The sequence below is a fragment of the Branchiostoma floridae genome, chromosome 13, assembly GCF_000003815.2.
Source record: "Branchiostoma floridae strain S238N-H82 chromosome 13, Bfl_VNyyK, whole genome shotgun sequence".
Taxonomy (NCBI): domain Eukaryota; kingdom Metazoa; phylum Chordata; class Leptocardii; order Amphioxiformes; family Branchiostomatidae; genus Branchiostoma; species Branchiostoma floridae.
In genome coordinates, this window is record NC_049991.1 from 20,860,804 (window position 1) to 20,882,155 (window position 21,352).

At 44.4% G+C, this 21,352-nt stretch overlaps 1 protein-coding gene and 1 non-coding gene across 4 annotated transcripts in view; one reads left to right on the forward strand and one right to left on the reverse strand.

The window, feature by feature from the left end:
• Nucleotides 1-4,906: 4,906 nt before the first annotated feature.
• The window catches only part of LOC118429171 (ras-associating and dilute domain-containing protein-like), a 40,793-nt gene continuing 24,347 nt past the window's right edge, over nucleotides 4,907-21,352 (reverse strand). For 2 of the 3 annotated variants that reach the window (XM_035839614.1, XM_035839616.1), the window contains exons 7-25: nucleotides 20,813-20,951; nucleotides 19,434-19,546; nucleotides 18,903-19,014; nucleotides 18,567-18,661; nucleotides 17,974-18,148; nucleotides 16,471-17,451; nucleotides 16,221-16,258; nucleotides 15,678-15,777; nucleotides 15,115-15,264; nucleotides 13,756-13,883; nucleotides 13,002-13,129; nucleotides 11,521-11,693; nucleotides 10,836-10,986; nucleotides 9,815-10,098; nucleotides 9,007-9,274; nucleotides 8,454-8,617; nucleotides 8,003-8,068; nucleotides 7,335-7,408; nucleotides 4,907-6,933 (exon numbers count right to left, since the gene is read on the reverse strand). In XM_035839614.1, the coding sequence (XP_035695507.1) occupies nucleotides 6,834-6,933; nucleotides 7,335-7,408; nucleotides 8,003-8,068; nucleotides 8,454-8,617; nucleotides 9,007-9,274; nucleotides 9,815-10,098; nucleotides 10,836-10,986; nucleotides 11,521-11,693; nucleotides 13,002-13,129; nucleotides 13,756-13,883; nucleotides 15,115-15,264; nucleotides 15,678-15,777; nucleotides 16,221-16,258; nucleotides 16,471-17,451; nucleotides 17,974-18,148; nucleotides 18,567-18,661; nucleotides 18,903-19,014; nucleotides 19,434-19,546; nucleotides 20,813-20,951 (3,439 nt within the window). In that variant the 3' untranslated portion in view covers nucleotides 4,907-6,833. Of the gene's footprint in view, nucleotides 6,934-7,334; nucleotides 7,409-8,002; nucleotides 8,069-8,453; nucleotides 8,618-9,006; nucleotides 9,275-9,814; nucleotides 10,099-10,835; nucleotides 10,987-11,520; nucleotides 11,694-13,001; nucleotides 13,130-13,755; nucleotides 13,884-15,114; nucleotides 15,265-15,677; nucleotides 15,778-16,220; nucleotides 16,259-16,470; nucleotides 17,452-17,973; nucleotides 18,149-18,566; nucleotides 18,662-18,902; nucleotides 19,015-19,433; nucleotides 19,547-20,635; nucleotides 20,716-20,812; nucleotides 20,952-21,352 lie in introns of all 3 variants that reach the window. The other variant, XM_035839615.1, reaches the window with a different exon arrangement.
• On the forward strand, nucleotides 12,506-12,578 carry Trnat-ugu. Its single transcript has one exon. It is a non-coding gene; the product is annotated as a tRNA-Thr (tRNA).

Here is a 21,352-nt window from a genome sequence, read left to right on the forward strand (position 1 = left end):
TATTTTATGACTTGGATTTGTACACATATCCTGGTATGGTATGTATCATGACGTTATGCACCGCAACCTGTAATATTGAAATAATTTGTACACCCCCCCCCCTCCCTGTTTGAACAGTTAAGTGGCCCAACCGTTGCTATGTGTCAACAGTTGGCAAACGAGCGGACAAAAGGCGCTGTGGTAACCTAGCAACGGCAACTAGTTTTCTTTTCCATTTTTTTTTAAATTTTATTACAGTTTATTTTCTTTTAGCTTCTTTAGTATCATCGATTAATTTTGAAACAAATATTACCGGTTTATCAATGTTCACCCTGGCTGTTTTCTGGAAAGCTTCTTCAGCTTTTACATTTTAACATCTAGAACTAACTCTCCTCTACTCTAATGTAGTCCCACGCCTTACATAAGTCAGAGTTAGGGAGGAAGCTTGGAATATTCTTAACAAAAACTACAGAAAATATTTTAGAATGAGGTGACATGCTGGGTATTCACCGGGCTGTTGGCAACAATGCAGGGTAATTATTTTGAAGGACATCTACGTTAATTTCCTTTCACAGTACATCATGTCACCACACTAGCTATTCATTTATACTACATGTTGCAGTGAATCGTCGTCTTAAATGTGATTTTCTCAAAGTATCTTTTACCAAATGCCTGGTTTATATCAAGTAAGAAATCAAATTAATATGAATCTATAGATCATTATCACCAATTTCATTGTAAACGATGAAATATGTTATAATTCTCCCCATGTATGTATCCGTACTACGTGTTCCGCCAATCGGGTGTTGCTGTATGAGATAGCAAATTTCGGCGGGGAAAACCAACATGACAGTCCAGGATCACTTTAGTCTAGAAGCCTTTGTTTGTTACTTAGAACTTTAACAGCCAGGAAATTTATTTATCATTTTGCGATGTCTCCCTTGATAGTTTGATGAAAAGTTTGAACATCGATCCAAATTAGGGGACATATCAGGGAACCACTGGCCAGTCCACCCCATACGTTAACTTATGACGTTTGTAACATTGATGGCAGTGGCTGGTGGCAACAATACCAGGTTATTATGTTTTATAGCTATTGTTAAGACCTGTTCTATGGCAATAGGTGTAAACACAGGCAAAGAATGTCTACAACAAGCTCACAATTTCTATGGTGAATTTCCGAGCCAATTTTATCAGTCGGGGTTGTTGTTTTGGTCTTTGGAACTGTGTTTTTAAATACAAGACAATATCTAGGCAATGAACAAAGTTAAAAGACGGTGAATTGTTATGCTAGGAGATAGCAGTGAACACTGGTTTTGAAGGCTTGAAGATTGCATACAGGAGGAAATGAGTTGTTATTACCTTCGACAAGAAGGCTTTGTTTTCAGTCGAGCCAAGGTCTGGTGTGTGTGTGTGTGTGTGTGTGTGTGTGTGTGTGAGTGTGTGTGTGTATGTGTGTGTGTGTGTGTGTGTGTGTGTGTGTGTGTGTGTGTGTGTGTGTGTGAGTGTGTGTGTGTATGTGTGTGTATGTGTGTGTGTGTGTGTGCAACACAGACTACACCATAATAGGTAGGAAGCGAATGCTTGAAAAACAAACAAGGGGTGCAAGATGTTTCAAAAGCACGTGAACCACACCGGACGGAACCTCACATCTGCTTGGAGATTACCCTTTTGTATGAGACAGTACTAGGGCGTGTTGCGGCGACGAACACCCAACCCTCCCTTCATTAAATATTCATGCGCTTTTTTTCATATCATAAACTGTTATGGGCTCTCTCGTGCAATCTATTTGCGCGAGGTATCTGATGGTAGATTCTTAGATAGCGCAGGAAAGAAACATCAGAATAAATATGTCATAGTTTCTATGGCAGAATCGTGGTATAGACGGGTAAGCGATATGGGCACAAAGGTTAGAAAAGGTGACGACCGTTTACAGGACATAAAATGCGTCACCACAAGAACCGCCAGCATGAACCTCGCGAACATATCCCACTTTACAGTAACACCGCGAACATATCCCACTTTACAGTAATACCTCGAACATCTCGAAACCTAGTTTGTTGGTCCCTTAGAACTTTAACAGCCAGGAAATTTATTTATCATTTTGCGATGTCTCCCTTGATGGTTTGATGAAAACTTTGAACATCTATCCAAATTAGGAGACATGTCAGGGAACCACTGGCCAGTCTACCCCATACGTTATCTTATGACGTTTGTAACATTGATGGCAGTGGCTGGTGGCAACAATACCGGGTTATTATTTTTTATAGCTATTGTTAAGACCTGTACTATGGCAATAGGTGTAAACACAGGCAAAGAATGTCTACAACAAGCTCACAATTTCTATGGTGAATTTCCGAGCCAATTTTATCAGTCGGGGTTGTTGTTTTGGTCTTTGGAACTGTGTTTTTAAATACAAGACAATATCTAGGCAATGAACAAAGAAAAAAGACGGTGAATTATTATGCTAGGAGATAGCAGTGAACACTGGTTTTGAAGATTGCATACAGGAGGAAATGAGTTGTTATTACCTTCGACAAGAAGGCTTTGTTTTCAGTCGAGCCAGGGTCTGGTGTGTGTGTGTGTTGGTGTGTGTGTGTTGGTGTGTGTGTGTGTGTGTGAGTGTGTGTGTTGGTGTGTGTGTGTGTGTGTGTGTGTGTGTGTGTATGTGTGTGTGTGTGTGTGTGTGCAACACAGACTACACCATAATAGGTAGGAAGCGAATGCTTGAAAAACAAACAAGGGGTGCAAGATGTTTCAAAAGCACGTGAACCACACCGGACGGATCCTCACATCTGCTTGGAAATTACCCTTTTGTATGAGACAGTACTAGGGCGTGTCGCGGCGACGAACACCCAACCCTCCCTTCATTAAATATTCATGCGCTTTTTTTCATATCATAAACTGTTATGGGCTCTCTCGTGCAATCTATTTGCGCGAGGTATCTGATGGTAGATTCTTAGATAGCGCAGGAAAGAAACATCAGAATAAATATGTCATAGTTTCTATGGCAGAATCGTGGTATAGACGGGTAAGCGATATGGGCACAAAGGTTAGAAAAGGTGACGACCGTTTACAGGACATAAAATGCGTCACCACAAGAACCGCCAGCATGAACCTCGCGAACATATCCCACTTTACAGTAACACCGCGAACATATCCCACTTTACAGTAATACCGCGAACATCTCGAAGCCTAGTTTGTTGGTCCCTTAGAGATTTAACAGCCAGTAAATTTATTTATCATTTTGCGATGTCTCCCATGATAGTTTGATGAAAAGTTTGAACATCTATCCAAATTAGGGGACATGTCAGGGAACCACTGGCCAGTCCACCCCATACGTTAACTTATGACGTTTGTAACATTGATGGCAGTGGCTGGTGGCAACAATACCGGGTTATTATTTTTTATAGCTATTGTTAAGACCTGTACTATGGCAATAGGTGTAAACACAGGCAAAGAATGTCTACAACAAGCTCACAATTTCTATGGTGAATTTCCGAGCCAATTTTATAAGTCGGGGTTGTTGTTTTGGTCTTTGGAACTGTGTTTTTAAATACAAGGCAATATCTAGGCAATGAACAAAGTTAAAAGACGGTGAATTATTATGCTAGGAGATAGCAGTGAACACTGGTTTTGAAGATTGCATACAGGAGGAAATGACAAGAAGGCTTTGTTTTCAGTCGAGCCAAGGTCTGGTGTGTGTGTGTGTTGGTGTGTGTGTGAGTGTGTGTGTGTGTGTGTGTGTGTGTGTGTGTGTGTGTGTGTGTGTGTGTGTGTGTGTGTGAGTGTGTGTGTGTGTGTGTGCAACACAGCCTACACCATAGTAGGTAGGAAGCACATGCTTGAAAAACAAACAAGGGGTGCAAGATGTTTCAAAAGCACGTGAACCACACCGGACGGATCCTCACATCTGCTTGGAGATTACCCTTTTGTATGAGACAGTACTAGGGCGTGTCGCGGCGAGGAACACCCAACCCTCCCTTCATTAAATATTCATGCGCCTTTTTTCATATCATAAACTGTTATGGGCTCTCTCGTGCAATTTATTTGCGCGAGGTATCTGATGATACTATATTAGATTCTTAGATAGCGCAGGAAAGAAACATCAGAATAAATATGTCATAGTTTCTATGGCAGAATCGTGGTATAGACAGGTAAGCGATATGGTTACAAACGTTCGAAAAGGCGACGACCGTTTACAGGACATAAAATTGCGTCGGCATAATAACCGCCAACATGAACCTCGCGAACATATCCCACTTTACAGTAACACCGCGAACATATCCCACTTGACAGTAACACCGCGAACATATCCCACTTGACAGTAACACCGCGAACATATCCCACTTGACAGTAACACCGCGAACATATCCCACTTTACAGTAACACCGCGAACATATCCCACTTGACAGTAACACCGCGAACATATCCCACTTGACAGTAACACCGCGAACATATCCCACTTTACAGTAACACCGCGAACATATCCCACTTTACAGTAACACCGCAGAGTGGAGTTCGTTATTCTCCAAGCAGAGGTTTGGTCGGCACGGTAGTAGTGGAAGGTATTTGTTACCGCTGCAATCCCCTTGTCATAAATGTAACGTTACACATCGACAGCAAATGATAAATCTCATGATATCAGTCTTATTCCACATACACACACACACGCGCATTCTACTCAAGTTTCAAAATGTCGATGTATAAAGGACCTTCTGGTCATTTTTTCCCGTGGGTTCCGCGTGGGCGTACTTTACTCTTTATTTCGCCCGACGGCCTTAGCCGCGCATATACATGGAGATGGTAAATTTTTTGCGTGTAACCCCATAATATTCTCTCTCTTTCTCTCTCTCTTTCTTGAACACATGCTTATATATACTGTTGCTAAATCAATATAGCAAGCAAGTTACATGTTAACTAGAAACCGAATCACTTTCAACATTTTTATTGTACGAAGGTTTATTCGTCAGGAATATCTGGCATTTTGCAAGTATAAACACTGAATAAATTACCCTTAAAAGATTCCTTTTTTTTCTATTCTTCACGCTGAAAAAAAGTACCTGTAGGTACAACAAAAAGGACAAACCTTACAGCTACACACATGTTCCTCCATGGACACAATAAATATTTACTCCTTATAAAATTCCTCAGCAAAACGTATAAAACATCTTTGAAAACGAAATCTCAATTTCACATCTTTCATCTCATTGGCAACAAAGTTCTTTGACAAAACTGATATAAGATTGGCTACAATCGTACGTGACTTTGTAAAACTATCGCTACAACCAAAGTACTAGTAAAAGATACATCAACTCTTACATCGCTATATCAGTGTTGCTACATGTACAGCTCACAGCACTAGGTGTTCAGAAATGCTACTCGTCTGTCTCACACATTTTTTTACAAATTGTTTAAAGATAATTTCCATATTAAACTCCCTTCCTTTTGAATAAAGCCTACATGTGGTTGTAAATTATTCGATGTGCTATGATAATAAAGGCGCCGTAGGATAGCACGCTAACATAAACTGTGGACGCCACTTTCTTTCTAGTACGTAGTTGCAACATTGTGCTATGGGTGGCATTTTTGACACTGTAGCAAGATAGCAGTATTGTCACTGTTAATGTTAATTCTTTGCCTTCTCACAATAGCAGAGTGGAGCTTCAATGACACACCAAAAAAAAAAAACAGTCACTTTCGTACGGGTAACTACAAATTACTTACAGAATAGGAAACAAGTGCCGCCCGGCAGCATGTCTTTAACTTAAGTGGCTTTTCTCAAAGTTTATATATAATATATATACATATACACTCAGGAAAATCAAACATATAAAATCAGTATTTACATCAGTACAACTTGAATTCTTGCATTCCTATTAAAACTCTCCGTAAAACATGTGGCTCATCATGAGGCTTTTGAGTGTGCAAGAAAAAAAAGATTGGAGGTTACTTTGGCACATGATGGCACATGGCATTGAGTCCTGAACGCTTGAATTTGTAGTCTAAATTCTACAGCCCGCCCAATTTCAAGATCACAATTCCATAACCTTTGCAGGGTCGGTATCTGGTAGCTGGCATGTAAGTGTAAACAGGTCACACAACCGTCGAAGACCGAATCACGAGTGTAAACAGGTCCGATCAACTATAATAGATAGAAGATGTGTGTGTATGCAAACAGGTCCTACAGCCATTGTAGATCGGATGTAAGTCTAAAAGATCCCACAAACGTCGTAGACCGGAAAGTAAGTGTAAACATGTCCGATCAACCTTCGTACGTCGTAGATGAGTATAAGCAGGTCCGACAGCCGTGTGCGCGTTGCATATTAGACTTGAATATAAACTTTACCAGGTCAAAAACAAAAGACCATATACATTGGGTGTGAGTGTAAACTAGTTCCACAACCGTTGTGTGTCAGATTTGAGTGTAAAGTTTAACAGGTCCTATTGTACATCGGGGTTGAAAGAGCCAAACAAGTCTTCTTTTTCGTCGTCTTCCTCTCAGTATCAAAACTCATTAGGTTGAGGGCTCAGGCACTGGGGGAAGGTGATCATTTTCTTTGTGCAGGTTTTTGGCTGCCAGGTCGGATATGGGTCTATCTGCAGTCTCGCTCTCAGCAGCCGTCTCACAACCATTGTGGATCGTAAGTGCAAGCAAGGCTTACAACCTTCGTAGATTTGAGGTGAGTAGAATCAGGTCCTACAACAACCGTCGTAGACCTGACTTGTGTAAACAAGTCCCACAGCCTAAGCGTAAATGTGTCAGAATTGAGTGTAAGCTGTAACAGGTCTCATAAACTTTGTAGATCGGATGTGAGTTCAAACAGGTTGGATATGGGTCTGCAGTTCCACTCTCAGCAGCTAGAAGCCGTGATCTTCATGGCCACGGAGCTGTCGGACTTCGCCACCAGAAACCGGAGCTGCTCGCCCGCGTTTCGGATCAGCAACATCGCGCTGGAACAGAAAATACAGACATTAGGCTACAGAAAGTAACCTGGGAGTTAACCCTTAAACTGCCAAACCCGGATATATGTGTGCCACGTCTGGATATATCCGGGGTAGCGTATTCTCCTGGGGTAGCAGCTTTCCGCGCGTGTAGCGCACGGACCCCGGAAGTTAGGGACTTCGGCCTTGTTCAGGGGTTTCTTTTTGGAGGTCAGCGGCTAACCCTGGCACGTATGGCATTTTACATGGCTAAAACTCTGGACATCACTCCCAGTGGACTAGCCCCCTGCTGTAGTCACTTGCACAAATGTGTGGCCCAGGCGCTACAGAGAAATCGAAGCTTACAGAGTACACGGTATTGAGAAGATTGAACTAATTTAAAAATGTTATAATATACAGTAAAATCTCACCTCTGGTAGTCCGCCCCCACCAGACTTGTGCCGTTCACTGCCAGGATCCGGTCTCCTAGTCTCAGCCGACCGTCCTGAGGGAAACACAGTCATTACCCTCCCTATGTGTTTATTGATTTATTGATATTGCAGACAATGCCATACATGTCAAACCTTGGCAACTTAGCTGATATTGATGCAAACACGTAAATACATTTACACTTCTCATAGAATACACATAAATCATAACTAACTCAAATGGTTAACGTATCCTTCAAACAACAAGATTAATCCTTAAGAAAATTCCTTGTGTATTTCTTCATGCATAGAAACAAATAGTTAAATAACCAAAGGTATGCAACAAAGCAAAGTGTCGAAGGAGACCATAGGCCTGACAAAAACAAGGACACGTTCGGACACTTATCTTCTAATCATTGATCATAATTTACGATGTTAAGCGTTACGGTTGACTAAAAACGATCATTTAAAATATGTACCACATGCACAGATGCTATACAAAGCAAGAAATAATCGGCAAAGAGAAAGAAAGAGAGGCAGGGAGAAAGAGTGAGATACAGAAAGCTCGAGGACAAGATGGGGGGAGACGGAGAGAGAGAAAGGGAGCGTAAGAGATTGTGTAAAGGAGGGAGAGAGAGAGAGACAGAGAAGGAGATATGGAGATTTCTGACCTTGTGCGCGGGTCCGTTCGGCACCAAGGTTCTGACGTAGATTCCCGGAGACTTAAGGGGAGTGTACTGCGGAATAAATCAACCAGACAATTATTACAACACAAGACACTACAACAGACTAACAGCAGTTGCAACAGAAACCTGGTTGATCTATTCATATTAAGGCGATTTCTAGAGCCGTGCTCTTTTAAAAGCCATTTTTTTGCTTTCAGAACTATCCAAACTTTCTCTACGTTGGTTCTACAATCCTTTACGCCAGTCAAGACGGGTGCTTTTTTTTACAAGATTCTGGAGTTCTTATTCCTCACCAGTCGATTTCATAAACAAAATACAAATTCATTAAGATTAAAAATGAAAGTTATTCCCTTTCTAGAATGTATTTTACCACCCTCCCGCCGTTACAAACAACCAAACAAGCAAGCAAGCAAACAAACAAACACGTGTTCCTCACCAGCCCATCTATGAGCCCCAGCCCCAGTCCGGTGGGACCACGCCCCAGATCCACCACGAACACCTCATCTTGCGCATCATCCTCTCTCCGGATGCCCTCCAGTAACCCCACCACGGAGGACTTCCTGGAAGACCCGTTCTGATTCCCGGAACTCTCGTCCCCGGCTGGGAGGTGGGAGTATAAGTACTACAGTCAAACCACAGTTCAGCAAACACTTAAAAGACCTGGGAATATGGTCATAGACAGGCGAATTCTATGGAGAAAGTGTGTTTTACTAACTAAAGAGGACGGAACTGTGGCTTGTTACCGGTCAAACATAATTGCTTATGTTTAAAAGTTACATGTAGCATTAACATAATATGCTCATGTAGATAGTGTAATATTTTTTGTTCTTCATTTACTCAGTCACCTGTTACTTGCAATTAGCCTTTGGGCCAGAACTTTAGTGAACTAGATTATCACTATCTGAGCTACTTGTGATAGAGTAGAGATCTACAGGAAATATATACAATTAAAACGCACATCAAATCGAGAATGACAGATTCTAACTCACGTTTTCCGCGGGGAGTTTCGTCAACAATTCCGTCAGGTCGTGGTCCGTTCGGCTGCGTGACGTCATGTTCGGTAATCGTCGCCAGTGACGTCACCTCGCTGACGGGAAGCACGCGCAGTCCGCTGGACGATAGCGGCGTCACGTCGACGTCATCGTTCACCTCGACGTAGTTCTGTGGGTCCTCCTTGACGTGGCCGACGTCGCCGGCGACGCCGTCGTGAAGCGAGTCGTCGTCACTCATGTACACCACGTGCGCGGTAAACGTACCCTGGGTGGACGAATGAATGAATGGCTGAATGGCTGAATGGATGAATAAATGAATGAATGAATGAATGAATGGTTTATTTGCTCATTATAATCCGGCAAAAAGTATATACCCCTGTAGCAGAACGACACCGAAGTAAGCTATTCAGAAAGTAAGCTAGTGTGTTATACTATCTAACTGAAGTACACCTGTAGTAGGTGCCGCCTTTGCATAGGGACCACCTGGCCAATCGACAAATAGCATTTACTCGACAAGTAGCTGGATATTATTTAAGAGACCATGCTCTTCAACAGATCTCCTCAGTGCCACTGAGCTGACGGAAGGTAATGAATGGGTGTTATCTGAAACGTTTCCAAAATCATATCCAGTTGCTTGAGTAACGGCTATTTGGGGAACCTTATTACCTGGATGTCTCATCTTCATCGATGCACCTAGCCATTTTCGGCCACTTTTGGCGGGCCATTCGATCGTTTTTTCATTGAGCCTTACTAACCAGTCTACAGCTACCGTTTTCTTTAAGATGTTGGGGGAAATCTTTCCTACCTGAGCGGACGGTGGGACGGGGTCGACAGAGGACACTTTTAGCGGAGTGGAGGTCGCACTTGGCTTTAGCAGCTCCTCCTGGCTTCTGACGCTGATCTGCAGGCCCGGTGTTCGCTTCACCTTCGGTCCCTCCTCCACCTTCTGCTGTTCCCCGAACAGCCGCAAGACGGCGTCCTGGTACTGTCGGAAGGACGGCTGGGAGGGCGGCGCGGCCAGGTCCAGCTGGAAGCCGGAGATCGGCAGGACCAGGGGCGGGTGGTTGTTGAAGCTTTCCAGGATGTCCGCTGGAATGAGGGGAAGAAATATTCGTAAGAACTAATTCTGCATGTTAAGTTACACATGTAATTCGTCCAGACACACCGGTATATGTTATCCCTCCATGTGCAACAGTACTCGACTATACAAACACTAGTCTTAGTGGTTGACAAATGTACCATTGTTGTTGTTGTTTTTAATTTAAAAAAAAAGAACTAATTCAGCTTGTATTATCACAGCCAATCTTCAGCCATAAGACAAATTAAGCTGTGTTTCTTCAACCTTTCTTATTTTGATAAATTTGACGGAAAATCTCAAACCAGGGCCCCCTTGTTCTTTACCACTCACAACAACAGACCCCTGAATTCGTGGATGAACTTTAAGGTCTACCACGGTATCCCTTATGCTTTCAAGGCTACATCCACTTCTTATTGCAGTTATAGAGACCTTTTAAGCGGGCTAGCCTTGGCTGAGCTTTACTCGGGGAAACGGAGCTCTCTGTCGCCCGGGTAATCTTCTGCATCGGTGGTTGCAGAACTTCATAAGGCCAATTAAATTTCTGCTGCTTAGAATTCCTACTGAGTGCCAAAGACTAGATCGGTGAAGGAAAGCTGGAGGATGATCTGCCCAACCTAAAACCTGACCAATCCACAGTTGACTGCACAGCAGGTACGTCTTAACTATTTTATGAGCTACGTATCTCTTCACTTCTTCTTGTAGCGTGAGAAGAAAAGCACTGAAACTTAAGTATTACAAGGAACCTCACCAGTTTTCAGGGCAGGCTCCACCTCCTCAGGCGGGGGGAACCAGCCCCTGGGGCGGGGCCTGCCGGGGCCGAGCTGGTACTCTCCGAGAACCTGCTGCAGTTGGGCCGCGTTTAGCGCAGGGAAGTCTCGCCGTAAGGTCGCCCAGTCCGACTGCAGGTAAACATCAACAACAACAGCAATATAAACAACAGCATCAATAACAACAACTATACATGCTGTAGCTGGGCCTCGTTCTGCGCAGGGAAGTTTCTCCGTAAGGTCGCACAGTCTGACTACGGGTAAATATCAACGACATGAAACAACAAATTCTAAACCAATTGGCAAGTGGCCGACTGAGAAACCATTAGACATATCGGTCAACCAACCTACCAAACAAACAAACAAACAAACAAACAAAAACAAACAACATGATGTACGACAAAACAAAACAAAACTTTACGTAACCAACACTTAATAAAGAGACGGGGGCGACACAGGTTATCTGGCAGCTTTGACCGATGCTGCAGTCACGTGTTTCCGACGTCAAGTTCCGGTATGTGTAGTAGACGGGTCCAAACCGGCGGAGTAAGCCGAAACTTTGGGTAAGTCCAAACTTTCTCTATTGTTAGATACGTCGTTCATTTTCATTGCAATGCCGTTCATCCACACGCACGGATGGACGTTCATATTCAGAACCATACGTACTTGTAGCAGGTGAACTTTGGGCGTGGCCAGCAGGTCCACCGCTGCGGACAGTTTAGCCATGAACTTGTCAGCCTCCTCCCCCAGCCCCGCGTCAGCTGCCCAGGTCTCCAGCTGGTCCAGGTTCCCGCGGATCTGCACACCTTTCTGCCACTTGTAGAAGCGCCCTCCTGCGCCTGGGGACAAAAACGCAGTATGGTATAACGTAAGCTAAGGGTTCAACCCACCGCACGTGCAAATACGTGCGGCCTACGTACCTTTAGGGATCCGTTAGTGATAAGTACAGCCTCCGTATACGTACGAACTCGTATGGAATCCGACGGATTTTGAAGCACGCAGACACACCGAAGAACTTTACGTGCAGGCAAACTTTTGTGTGCCATCGGGCTGCGGATTCGTCCCCAGTACGTGCCAGTACGGGCTACGCGCCTACCCTGTACAGCCTGAACGTTTTCAGAAATACGTGGCGGATGTGGCCTCCCAAAAAACGTACGGACAAATTGCTGACGTACTGCGGGTTGTACCCTTAGCTTAAGATAGCACAAGTAAGGGTTTGGTCACATAGGTCGTAAGATCGTAGTATGATCGCTAACTTCGGACATTTTGGAGGACGAACATGTACGTCCCCTGCAAAGTTCAACTATCTTGGTATACAAAATGCTGCTTTAGATCCAAGTCGGTGGTTGGTTCTGTCACGGCCTGTTCGAAAACCCTATGGCATTAAATTATAAAATCGCACGACGTGACCGCGCCCCAAACAACGCGCTGCTAGGGTTTGAATATCTCGGTTAACGGCTGGTTTGGAGACAGCTGTAGTAGCCTGTACGGACCGGGCATGAGCGCATCGATCTGTGCGGTACACAGTTGTTTGCCTTTGAAAGAAAAAAAAAATCAATTTGTTTTTTTCCAAGTATTTGCAAAGCTTTTCTACTAGACACCTGGTACGTGACAGAAGAAAAGCGACGGTGAACGGTTGCCCAACCAGCCAGCCTCCTTAGCTCAGGGGTTAGAGCACTGGTCTTGTAAACCAGGGGTCGTGAGTTCAAATCTCACAGGGGGCTTCTCTTTTGTTGGACGTTTTTCTTCGCACACTTTCCCGAGATATTCCTTACGCCTAACTTTTTTTAAACACGAACAGACTGTAAGATGTCTAACCTCGAAATAACTGAAGTGTTTTTGAATGTTTTAGGTGCTAAAATTGGCAGATTACCATTCATTTCAATGTAAACGAAAATGCCATCATTTATTGCTATGATATATTAAACTGGACCTAGCGATGCTTTTTCTAATTGTATTACATAATTCAGAACATGAAAGTTATAATTTAACCCTATCCAGTCAGATGGGGGGGGGGGGGGGGGCCGTAAAAAGCCTGCGCCAAATTTGACGTCGTATAACTTTGAAACGACTTTAGCTAGGACAACCAAACTTAGTGACTTTTTCCTAAAATACTCGTTATTTATAAAAAAAGAAATAAACCTTACCCCTCTCCATGAGCGTGTTGAAGAGTGACGCGTTCATGAAGAAGAACAGGTACGCAAACATCTGTGACGTCATCTGGGTGTGCAGTTGGCAGTCCTGGAGGATGGACCAGGTGGACTGGAGGACGTACCTGTGGAAATAAAACACCTGGTTGTCGTACCTGGGAAAACACGCCTGTATTTTCATCATAATGACTGGGGTCGACTCAGGAGAGTTCTTTTCACACAATACACGGCGGGGCGCAAGGGGGACATAAGTGTTAACAGATAACGTTAGTTCACCTTTATCCGCAGGGTAACCTATATCCGTTGCGTTTGAAAAATGGATAGTTATGGGTATCAAGTCGACGGACGATAGTCTCAAACTACAATAGTTTGAACATATTACAACTTGAAACCAACATCTGTCGACTTGATATCCCGTATTACCGTGTGTGTGAACACAACGAATATAGGTTACCCTGCGGGTAAAGGTGAACTAGCGATACAAAAAAAAATGACGCCTGACCTGAGTATCGCATGCTAATTGAAAGTCCATTTGAAATCGACTCCGCTGATTCAAACACAGTAAAACGCAACTTTTACACAGTATTCCATCGGCTCCGAGTCAGTCCCAGCAGAACCTACTCCGGCTAAATCTACTCTGGAAAACGCGGGTGCAAACCAGCCATTAATTTATATTCACACATAATTCTTACAAAATTGTGCTATTTTGTATGGTTTAGGTTCTATTGGTAATTTTGTGAAGTACACTCACGTGATAGCGTCCACAGTTTGACTGCTGGGCTTGTCTGGGTTCCTTCCGGCTTCAGGAGTTTCCGATGATTTCTCGTCTTCTGCAAAAGGGTTGCTGTCCAGCACCGTGGGTAAGGCGATGTACAGAGTCTGGGTCAAAACACAATGATGAAATATCAGGCTACATCATCATCATCATCATCATCATCGGTCGACGTGATCAAATGTAAACATGTTCGCACATGTTCGCACACGACGGGGTGATACCGCCCCTTTCGGGGTGACATACCCTTTCGCAGGCTAATTACAAGACGGGGATGCGCCAGGTCTCCCGTCCGGGTGAATGATGTAAATCACCGTGTGGCTGATACGGTATGGAGGTTCGCCAGGTCTCCACCCGGGTGATTTGAAGTGAATCACCAACTCCGGACAGAAGGGTTTGCTCCAACCACACCGCACCATCGCACGTGTGGGGGTTCTTTAACGTGCATGGGGTGTGACTCTCCCCATACACGGGACCTCCATTTAACGTCCTATCCGAGGGACGACTCATTTTGCACTTGAGTAAAGTGAGGAAAGTCGTGTAAAGTGCCTTTCCCAAGGGCACAAGACCGGCAACACGGAGGCGGATTCGAACCGGCGACCTCTCGGTCACGGGCCGTATACACTACCACTGTGCTACGCGGCCCCACAAACCCATATAATGTAGTTACAATTTTTTTTACAATAATTGTAATACATATCCGTTCACTCAATGGTTTAGCCTTAAATATAATCTCCAATCAGATCCTACTGTAAAATAAGATAGTATCAAAAGTTGCCAGAGGAGAAAAGCCTGCCTAAGAGTGTACATGTGTCACCTCTTGGCTGACTACACTCCTTGGCCAGTTCGGTACTATCTTATGCCATTGTAGGATCTGCTTGGAGACTACCTTCGATGAACAGCTAGTCGGTCATGATAAACAGCTGCGGCCCGCCACATGTTGCCGGGTCACCACATCGATATCATAGTACGTTACCTTGGGCAGGTAGCACACACATATTGTTGAGGTATTTTGATGCCGAGGAACACATACCATGGTGACGATGAAGAACACAAACATTGACCAGGTAATCTACAAAAATAATGAGGTAGCACACATACATTGATGACGCAGCAAACATACCTTGGTGAGGTAGTACACACTTTGTTGGAACGTGTACACATACCTTGGTGAGGTAGTACACACTTTTTTGGAACGTGTACACATACCTTGGTGAGGTAGTACACACTTTGTTGGAACGTGTACACATACCTTGGTGAGGTAGTACACACTTTTTTGGAACGTGTACGCATACCTTGGTGAGGTAGTACACACTTTGTTGAAACGTGTACACATACCTTTGTGAGGTAGTACACACTTTGTTGAAACGTGTACATGACGACTTCCTCCAGCACGGACAGGACTTCCTCGTCAGCCACGGCGACGGAGGCCCGGGTGTTGGGCGGCAGGGCAGCGGGCGGGGCGCACAGGTAGTCCGGGAGGTTCGCCTGGAACGTGGCGGAAGGTGGCAGAAGTTAGAACGCTCTTGTGCATGTGTGTGCGCGTTTATGTGTATGTGTGTGTCTGTGCGCGCGTGTGAGTGTATGTCAGCCACGGCGACGGAAGCCCATTTTGACAGATTTCTATCGTGCTGAAACATGTTTTCTACCTTTATGTAACTTGCTACATCTTCGGCTAGTCTGCACGTGTGACGTAAAATCCGATGTCCGAGGCTAACTGGCCCCTCTGGGCGCGGCAATGTCTGACGGGCCTTAAGAAGCGCGATTAAATCAGGCTAGTCTTCGGCTTACGCCAAAAAATTATTTCAGCACGATAGAAATTTGTCAAAATGTCACGGGTGTTGTGAGTGTTTTTATGAAAGGGGATACATTAGAATGTTCTAAACGAGAAAAAGGTTTACCTGTAGGAAGGCCAGCATCTCCAGTGAGTTGGACATCCAGAAGATTATGGGCTTGAGCAGGGGGAGGAGCTCGTCTGTGGCCTGGATCGGGTCGCTGGGTCTGGGAGGGAGGAGTGGGGCGTTAGGTGTAAGAGTAACTCCGATGAAAGTTAGCTAGGCATCCAGGTAGTAAGATACTTTTGTAAATGTATTTAAGTTCGCGGGGATGAATTTTCGCGGTAGCGGGAAAAAAAGGACTTTTCGTGGTGGTTTTAATTTCGCGGTAACATCATACACTGCAGACTAATACCACAATAGAAAAATGTTCGCGGTGGATTTAAGTTCGCGATGAAGTGGTCACCGCGAAAACCGCGAACATTAATCCACCGCGAACAGTTCTGCATTTATAGTACGCAATATGATAGTTACTCAAGTAAATGGATGTAAAAATCATACTACTGAGTAATTAATATTTGAATCTGTATCTTGCGCATGCACGCAGCGCTGATTTTATGACTGTTACCCACGAACGTTTGCAGTACCAGTAGTTTACAAGGCACTCACCTGTCACCTGGCCTGTTGGAGATTTCTTTCGTTCTCTCCTGAAGAAAATATACAGAGAACGTCAAAACTTTGTTTCATGATTATCATACTGTTGAACTACACATTGTTGTTAACGACAGACCATAGATTGTTGCCCTTTGCTGGAATTTCCTGTGTCCATGAATAAAAAAAACTGAACGACTGGATCTTTAAGTCATATTTTCGATTGAAACAATGCACAATCTTGCTACCATAGCACAGAAACACTCACCCAAGCGATACTTTGTACCAGACTGGAGATCTTCAGCAGCAACTTCCGGGTTGTCGTCTGGTCACCCGTCATAGCCGAGTATTCCACGCATGCGCACATCAGGTACGCCGGCGCCAGCTTATATCCGGGACCTTCCATGATTACCATGGTAGTGATGTATTCCAGGAGGTCGTCCTCCTTCCCAGGAAGGTAACAGAGTTTGAGTCTCGTCCGATCGGCCTGCCAATCAAGAAGTCTCTGATTGGGTGGGGCTTGTGCGGATTTTTTCTCTACAGCGGGACTTGCGGGTTGAGCCGATTCCTGGCGAGGGGGTTCCTCAAGCACAAGTTTTGGGACCGGAGGCAGACTTTTCTCGTCAACGATCGAGGTCTGTACCGAGTGGGACACGGGCACGTAGTCGGGTTCGGCGCTTTCTCTCCCAGTCAGCCATTTCAGTTCCCTCGGGATCTCCTGAACCGAGGTCGGGTCTTTGAAGAGAAAGACGTAGTGTTCCCCGAAGGCGAGCAGGTCGCCCGGGTTGAGCTCGACTCTGTGGTAGACCGGCACGCCGTTGACCGTCATACGGGCGCCACGGAGCGGTTCCGCCGTAACCACCTGCCGCACTGCCTCGCTGTCTCTCGCTATCGAGTCCGCCGCGGCTTTTCTACACAACCAGCAGTGCTGAGGAAGGATGTCCTGGCCGGACAGCAAGATGTCCACTTTCACAGGCTCCGGCGTGGCGCTGCCTTCGGTGTCTGCCTGATCCATCGCACCGTCGCCCTGCCCCCTCTCGGGGCCACCCACCTCCCCTCCCCGCCCGACCATGGCCACGGGCTCGCTCAGTAGGTAGAGCAAAAGGTCCAGCTCCGGGTTGCAGCCCCGTATCGTGAGGAGGAAGGGGTAGTCCACGGGGGGACGCACGCTGTAGGCCGAGGAGGTGCCCTGGGAGCTCTCGGTTTCTTCGGGCTCCTGCTCGTTACTGTCGTCTAGTCTCGAGTTTAGCTGTTAAAAACATTGCTTTGTTATTGATACAAGTAAAATGATACATATTCGTCTTGTTTGTCTCTGTCAACGTGTAAAATTTGTGAAAATTTGGTCTAAACCAAAATTCTATCAATTCCAACCAGGATATTTAATTGGAACCAGGAATTAAATGTAGGCTAAGCTGTTCCCTCTCCCATGCGTTTGCAAGCTTTTGCATTGTTAAGGTTAATGCTGTCTTAATGTGCTTGGTGTTGCTGTTTATCTGTAACGCTAGTTCACCATTACCAGCAGGGTAACCTATTTTCGTTGTTTTAAAATGGGGTATTAGGGGATATCAAGTCGACGGACGGAGATTTTCAACTACAGTATTTTGAGAATATTGAAATTTGAAACCTCCATCCGTAAAGTTTATATCCTTTAACACCTGTTTTAACAACAACGGATATAGGTTATCCCGCGGATAAGGGTGACATATCGTTGGGCATTAACGCAGTCACACGACAAAGACATAGATATCAGTGGTATTCTTTTCAAACTGACTTCCAAGCTGTTTCCGATGTCCTTCAGGTCACGTGACAGCTCCTCCTCGCCGACCGTGCGGGACCGGCCACGTGACATCTGTATCCGCCGCGCCTGCGCGTTGATGCCCGCCGTGACCGTGTCCACTCCGTCGGACTGGAACAGATGGATCTCCTCTCTTCTCCGCATCTCAAATCTGGGAATTTCATCAATACATCAATGGATCAATCCTCAACTGATCGATCGAACAATTTCAAAAGCAATTGGACGAACACATAAATTTACGTCATTTTGAATATCTTACTTCGCATCTCAAATCTGAGAATTTATCAATAAATCAATGTATCGATAAATCAGCCAATAGATCAATTGGTTGATCAACCAACGTGCATGAAAAAGAATATTAGCGTCATTTCTTGTGTTATTATTTCTTATTTTGAATCTGTAGTTAGGGCAACAAGGTAGATGTTCACTTGGTTCTAGTCACCAGTATTCTCTGCTGGTTCTTTTCCATTTGCTATTCGGAATACGCTAAACGAAAACCGCATCCAGTCTATAAGTAGTTTCTAATGACAATTGATTTGTAAAGTTCAAGATATGTGAGGACGACGAACCTTCTGGAGTATCCTATTTCAGGTTTCCATAGCGACTGAATCTCCAATGGCTTCTCGTTGTCTCCTATGACTCGGACGCACTCCTCCTCCCAAATCTGGGACATCGGTTAGAGAAAAAATAAATCCTTAAGCTTTATAACACAGCTAAATCGGACACATCCAAGTTTGTTTTTTCATCATAGTATAAATAAGCATATACGTGAAAGTACAAGGTGCTCATTTGGATGAGTATACTTTTGAAAATGCAAGTATCATTAAACAGAAAAAGTGCTAGGTGATATTATTCGATGTCCGAGTTAACGTTCCATCCAATGCTGGTTTTGACAATAAATTCACCTTTTCTTCGTTTTTCCCCTTTTTGCCCGGGGAATGATGGGTAATCTCATCTGGCCGGGGGTCCCGCAATCTTCCGATGACGTCACACAGCACGTAGTCCGCGTGTGTGTCTCTGTGGTGGATTTTAGAGAAGTATCAGAGGTCAATCTATATGTTACGAACGCTAATACGGATGGAACAATAGTGGATGGACCGCGATTGAATGAGTATGTAAAATATTATCATTTTTGTACACCTGTCTCTGTATCAAAGCGGGGATTCCAAAGAGGCGATGCCGTTGAGGTGGTACGTTATGCTTTCACAAAGTTGGCAGATCTGTCTATGGTCTTTCAGTGAGCGCTCAAGGATCTCCAAGGTCACCCATTGATCCTCAAGATCTTCAGATCTTCCAATTATACTTCAATGTACTTTTAATGATTTCATGGTTTATAGATCTCTCACTGGCTGTCGTCCCTTGGAAACTGTGCCAAAGCGATCAGGTGAACAGAGAATGAAATTTGTATGAGTAAACAAACAAACAAACAAACACACCTGTCTATGGAGTACCTCTCCAGCGCCTCCTTGATCAGTTCCCTTGCGGTGGAACCCCGCGTGGCCAGCACGCTCTTGTAGTTCGCACCTTGTTCAATCATGGCGCCGAACACCTGACCAGGTGAGAACAGGAAAGGTGTGTCAGTAGGTCATGATAAGGTCAAATAAACCAGGGGCGATGATATCTTAGAACGAAGAGGGTCAAGAAGACAATATATGTAAAATAAAACGACAGCGTCTTCCACCATCATCTTCGAGCTGCCTGATTAAAGACTATCATTATATCCTTATATCCTTCAGATTGAAAACGTACATACCGTACCACACATTGAAAGATGTAAGAAACCAATAGTGTACTATACTACCACCATTACCACCACTATAAACAACCAACCATTATGTAGCTGTCGGTGTAGGGTAATGGTCGTACAAAACACCAGAATTGCCGTTTGTAACAGGCTTCAAATTAAAAGCTTACTTACCATACTGCTCAACCAGCATAAGATTTACGGCAAAGTAACGCAATTTCACACATGCATCGTCCGTCGGCTTCGACTAGTGCACACATAATGAGAGTAATACTGCTACACATGTAGCGACCACAGGTAAACAAACACATCGGTATGCAGACTAATCACTGCACCACACTTCCTGTTGTCCACGATACCCTAGCGGTGAACTGTTAAACTGCACGGTAAATCATGATCTGATCGCCTTCATCGCACCAAGGATCGCACGATACGTTTATGACAGAAATAGGGAACATTCCTAGTCCGGACCAGTTGTGTATGTGATATGCAAAATTCCAGCTGTTTTGTGGCGGAAAGGCTGCCCTAAATGCTTGTCGACGATCGGTTCTTCATCTATCACACCTATATGTGTCCTCACCTTAAGCACAACTTAAGCACACCTGAATGTCTCCTTACCTTAAGCACACCTGTCACACCTGCATATCTCCTTACCTTAAGCACACCCGTATGTCTCCTCACCTTAAGCACACCTGTCACACCTGTATATCTCCCTACCTTAAGCACACCTGGCGCCGTCATGTCCATAGACAGCTCAGAAGGAGACCCTTCCTTCTTCTTCCCCCTCAGACTCAAGCCTGTTACACCTGTACGTCTCCTTACCTTAAGCACACCTGTCACACCTGCATGTCTCGTCACCTTAAGCATACCTGTCACACCTGTACAACTCCTCACCTTAAGGACACCTGGTGCCGTCATGTCCGTAGAAAGCTCAGAAGGAGACCCTTCCTTCTTCTTCCCCCTCAGACTCAAGCCTGTTACACCTTTACGTCTCCTTACCTTAAGCACACCTGTCACACCTGCATGTCTCGTCACCTTAAGCATACCTGTCACACCTGTACAACTCCTCACCTTAAGGACACCTGGTGCCGTCATGTCCGTAGACAGCTCAGAAGGAGATCCTTCCTTCTTCTTCCCCCTCAGACTCAAGCCGCGCTGGAAGATCTGAGATACAGACTTCGTCTTGCCGAGGCTCTTCCGAGCCCGGTTCCTTAGAGACAAAGATTAAAGACGTTATTATAAAGGATCAATTGATTTAGCTATTCATCTATTGACTAGTTACGCCTGTGTATCAGTGTCGCTAACAGGTAAAATATTTTCATACTTAGATGGATTTGAGTCTTTTAGGAAAGTCGTCATTCTTCTACGAAAAGAAAGAAGTGCTCATTATATCTAGGAGCGGGAAGCTGGAGAGGTATGGGGTTAAATGGGGAATTTTATCTTTATCGTAAATCTTGCATTTTAACTTTTTTTGGTTTATGTAAGATGCTATTTTAACAAATCAGTATTTTAATTTTCTCTTACGTCGAGTCGTTGAGAATTCGAATATACAAATTGCAAAGGAATTAATTAACTTAATATTAAAAAAGTAACTGTAATAACATATATACA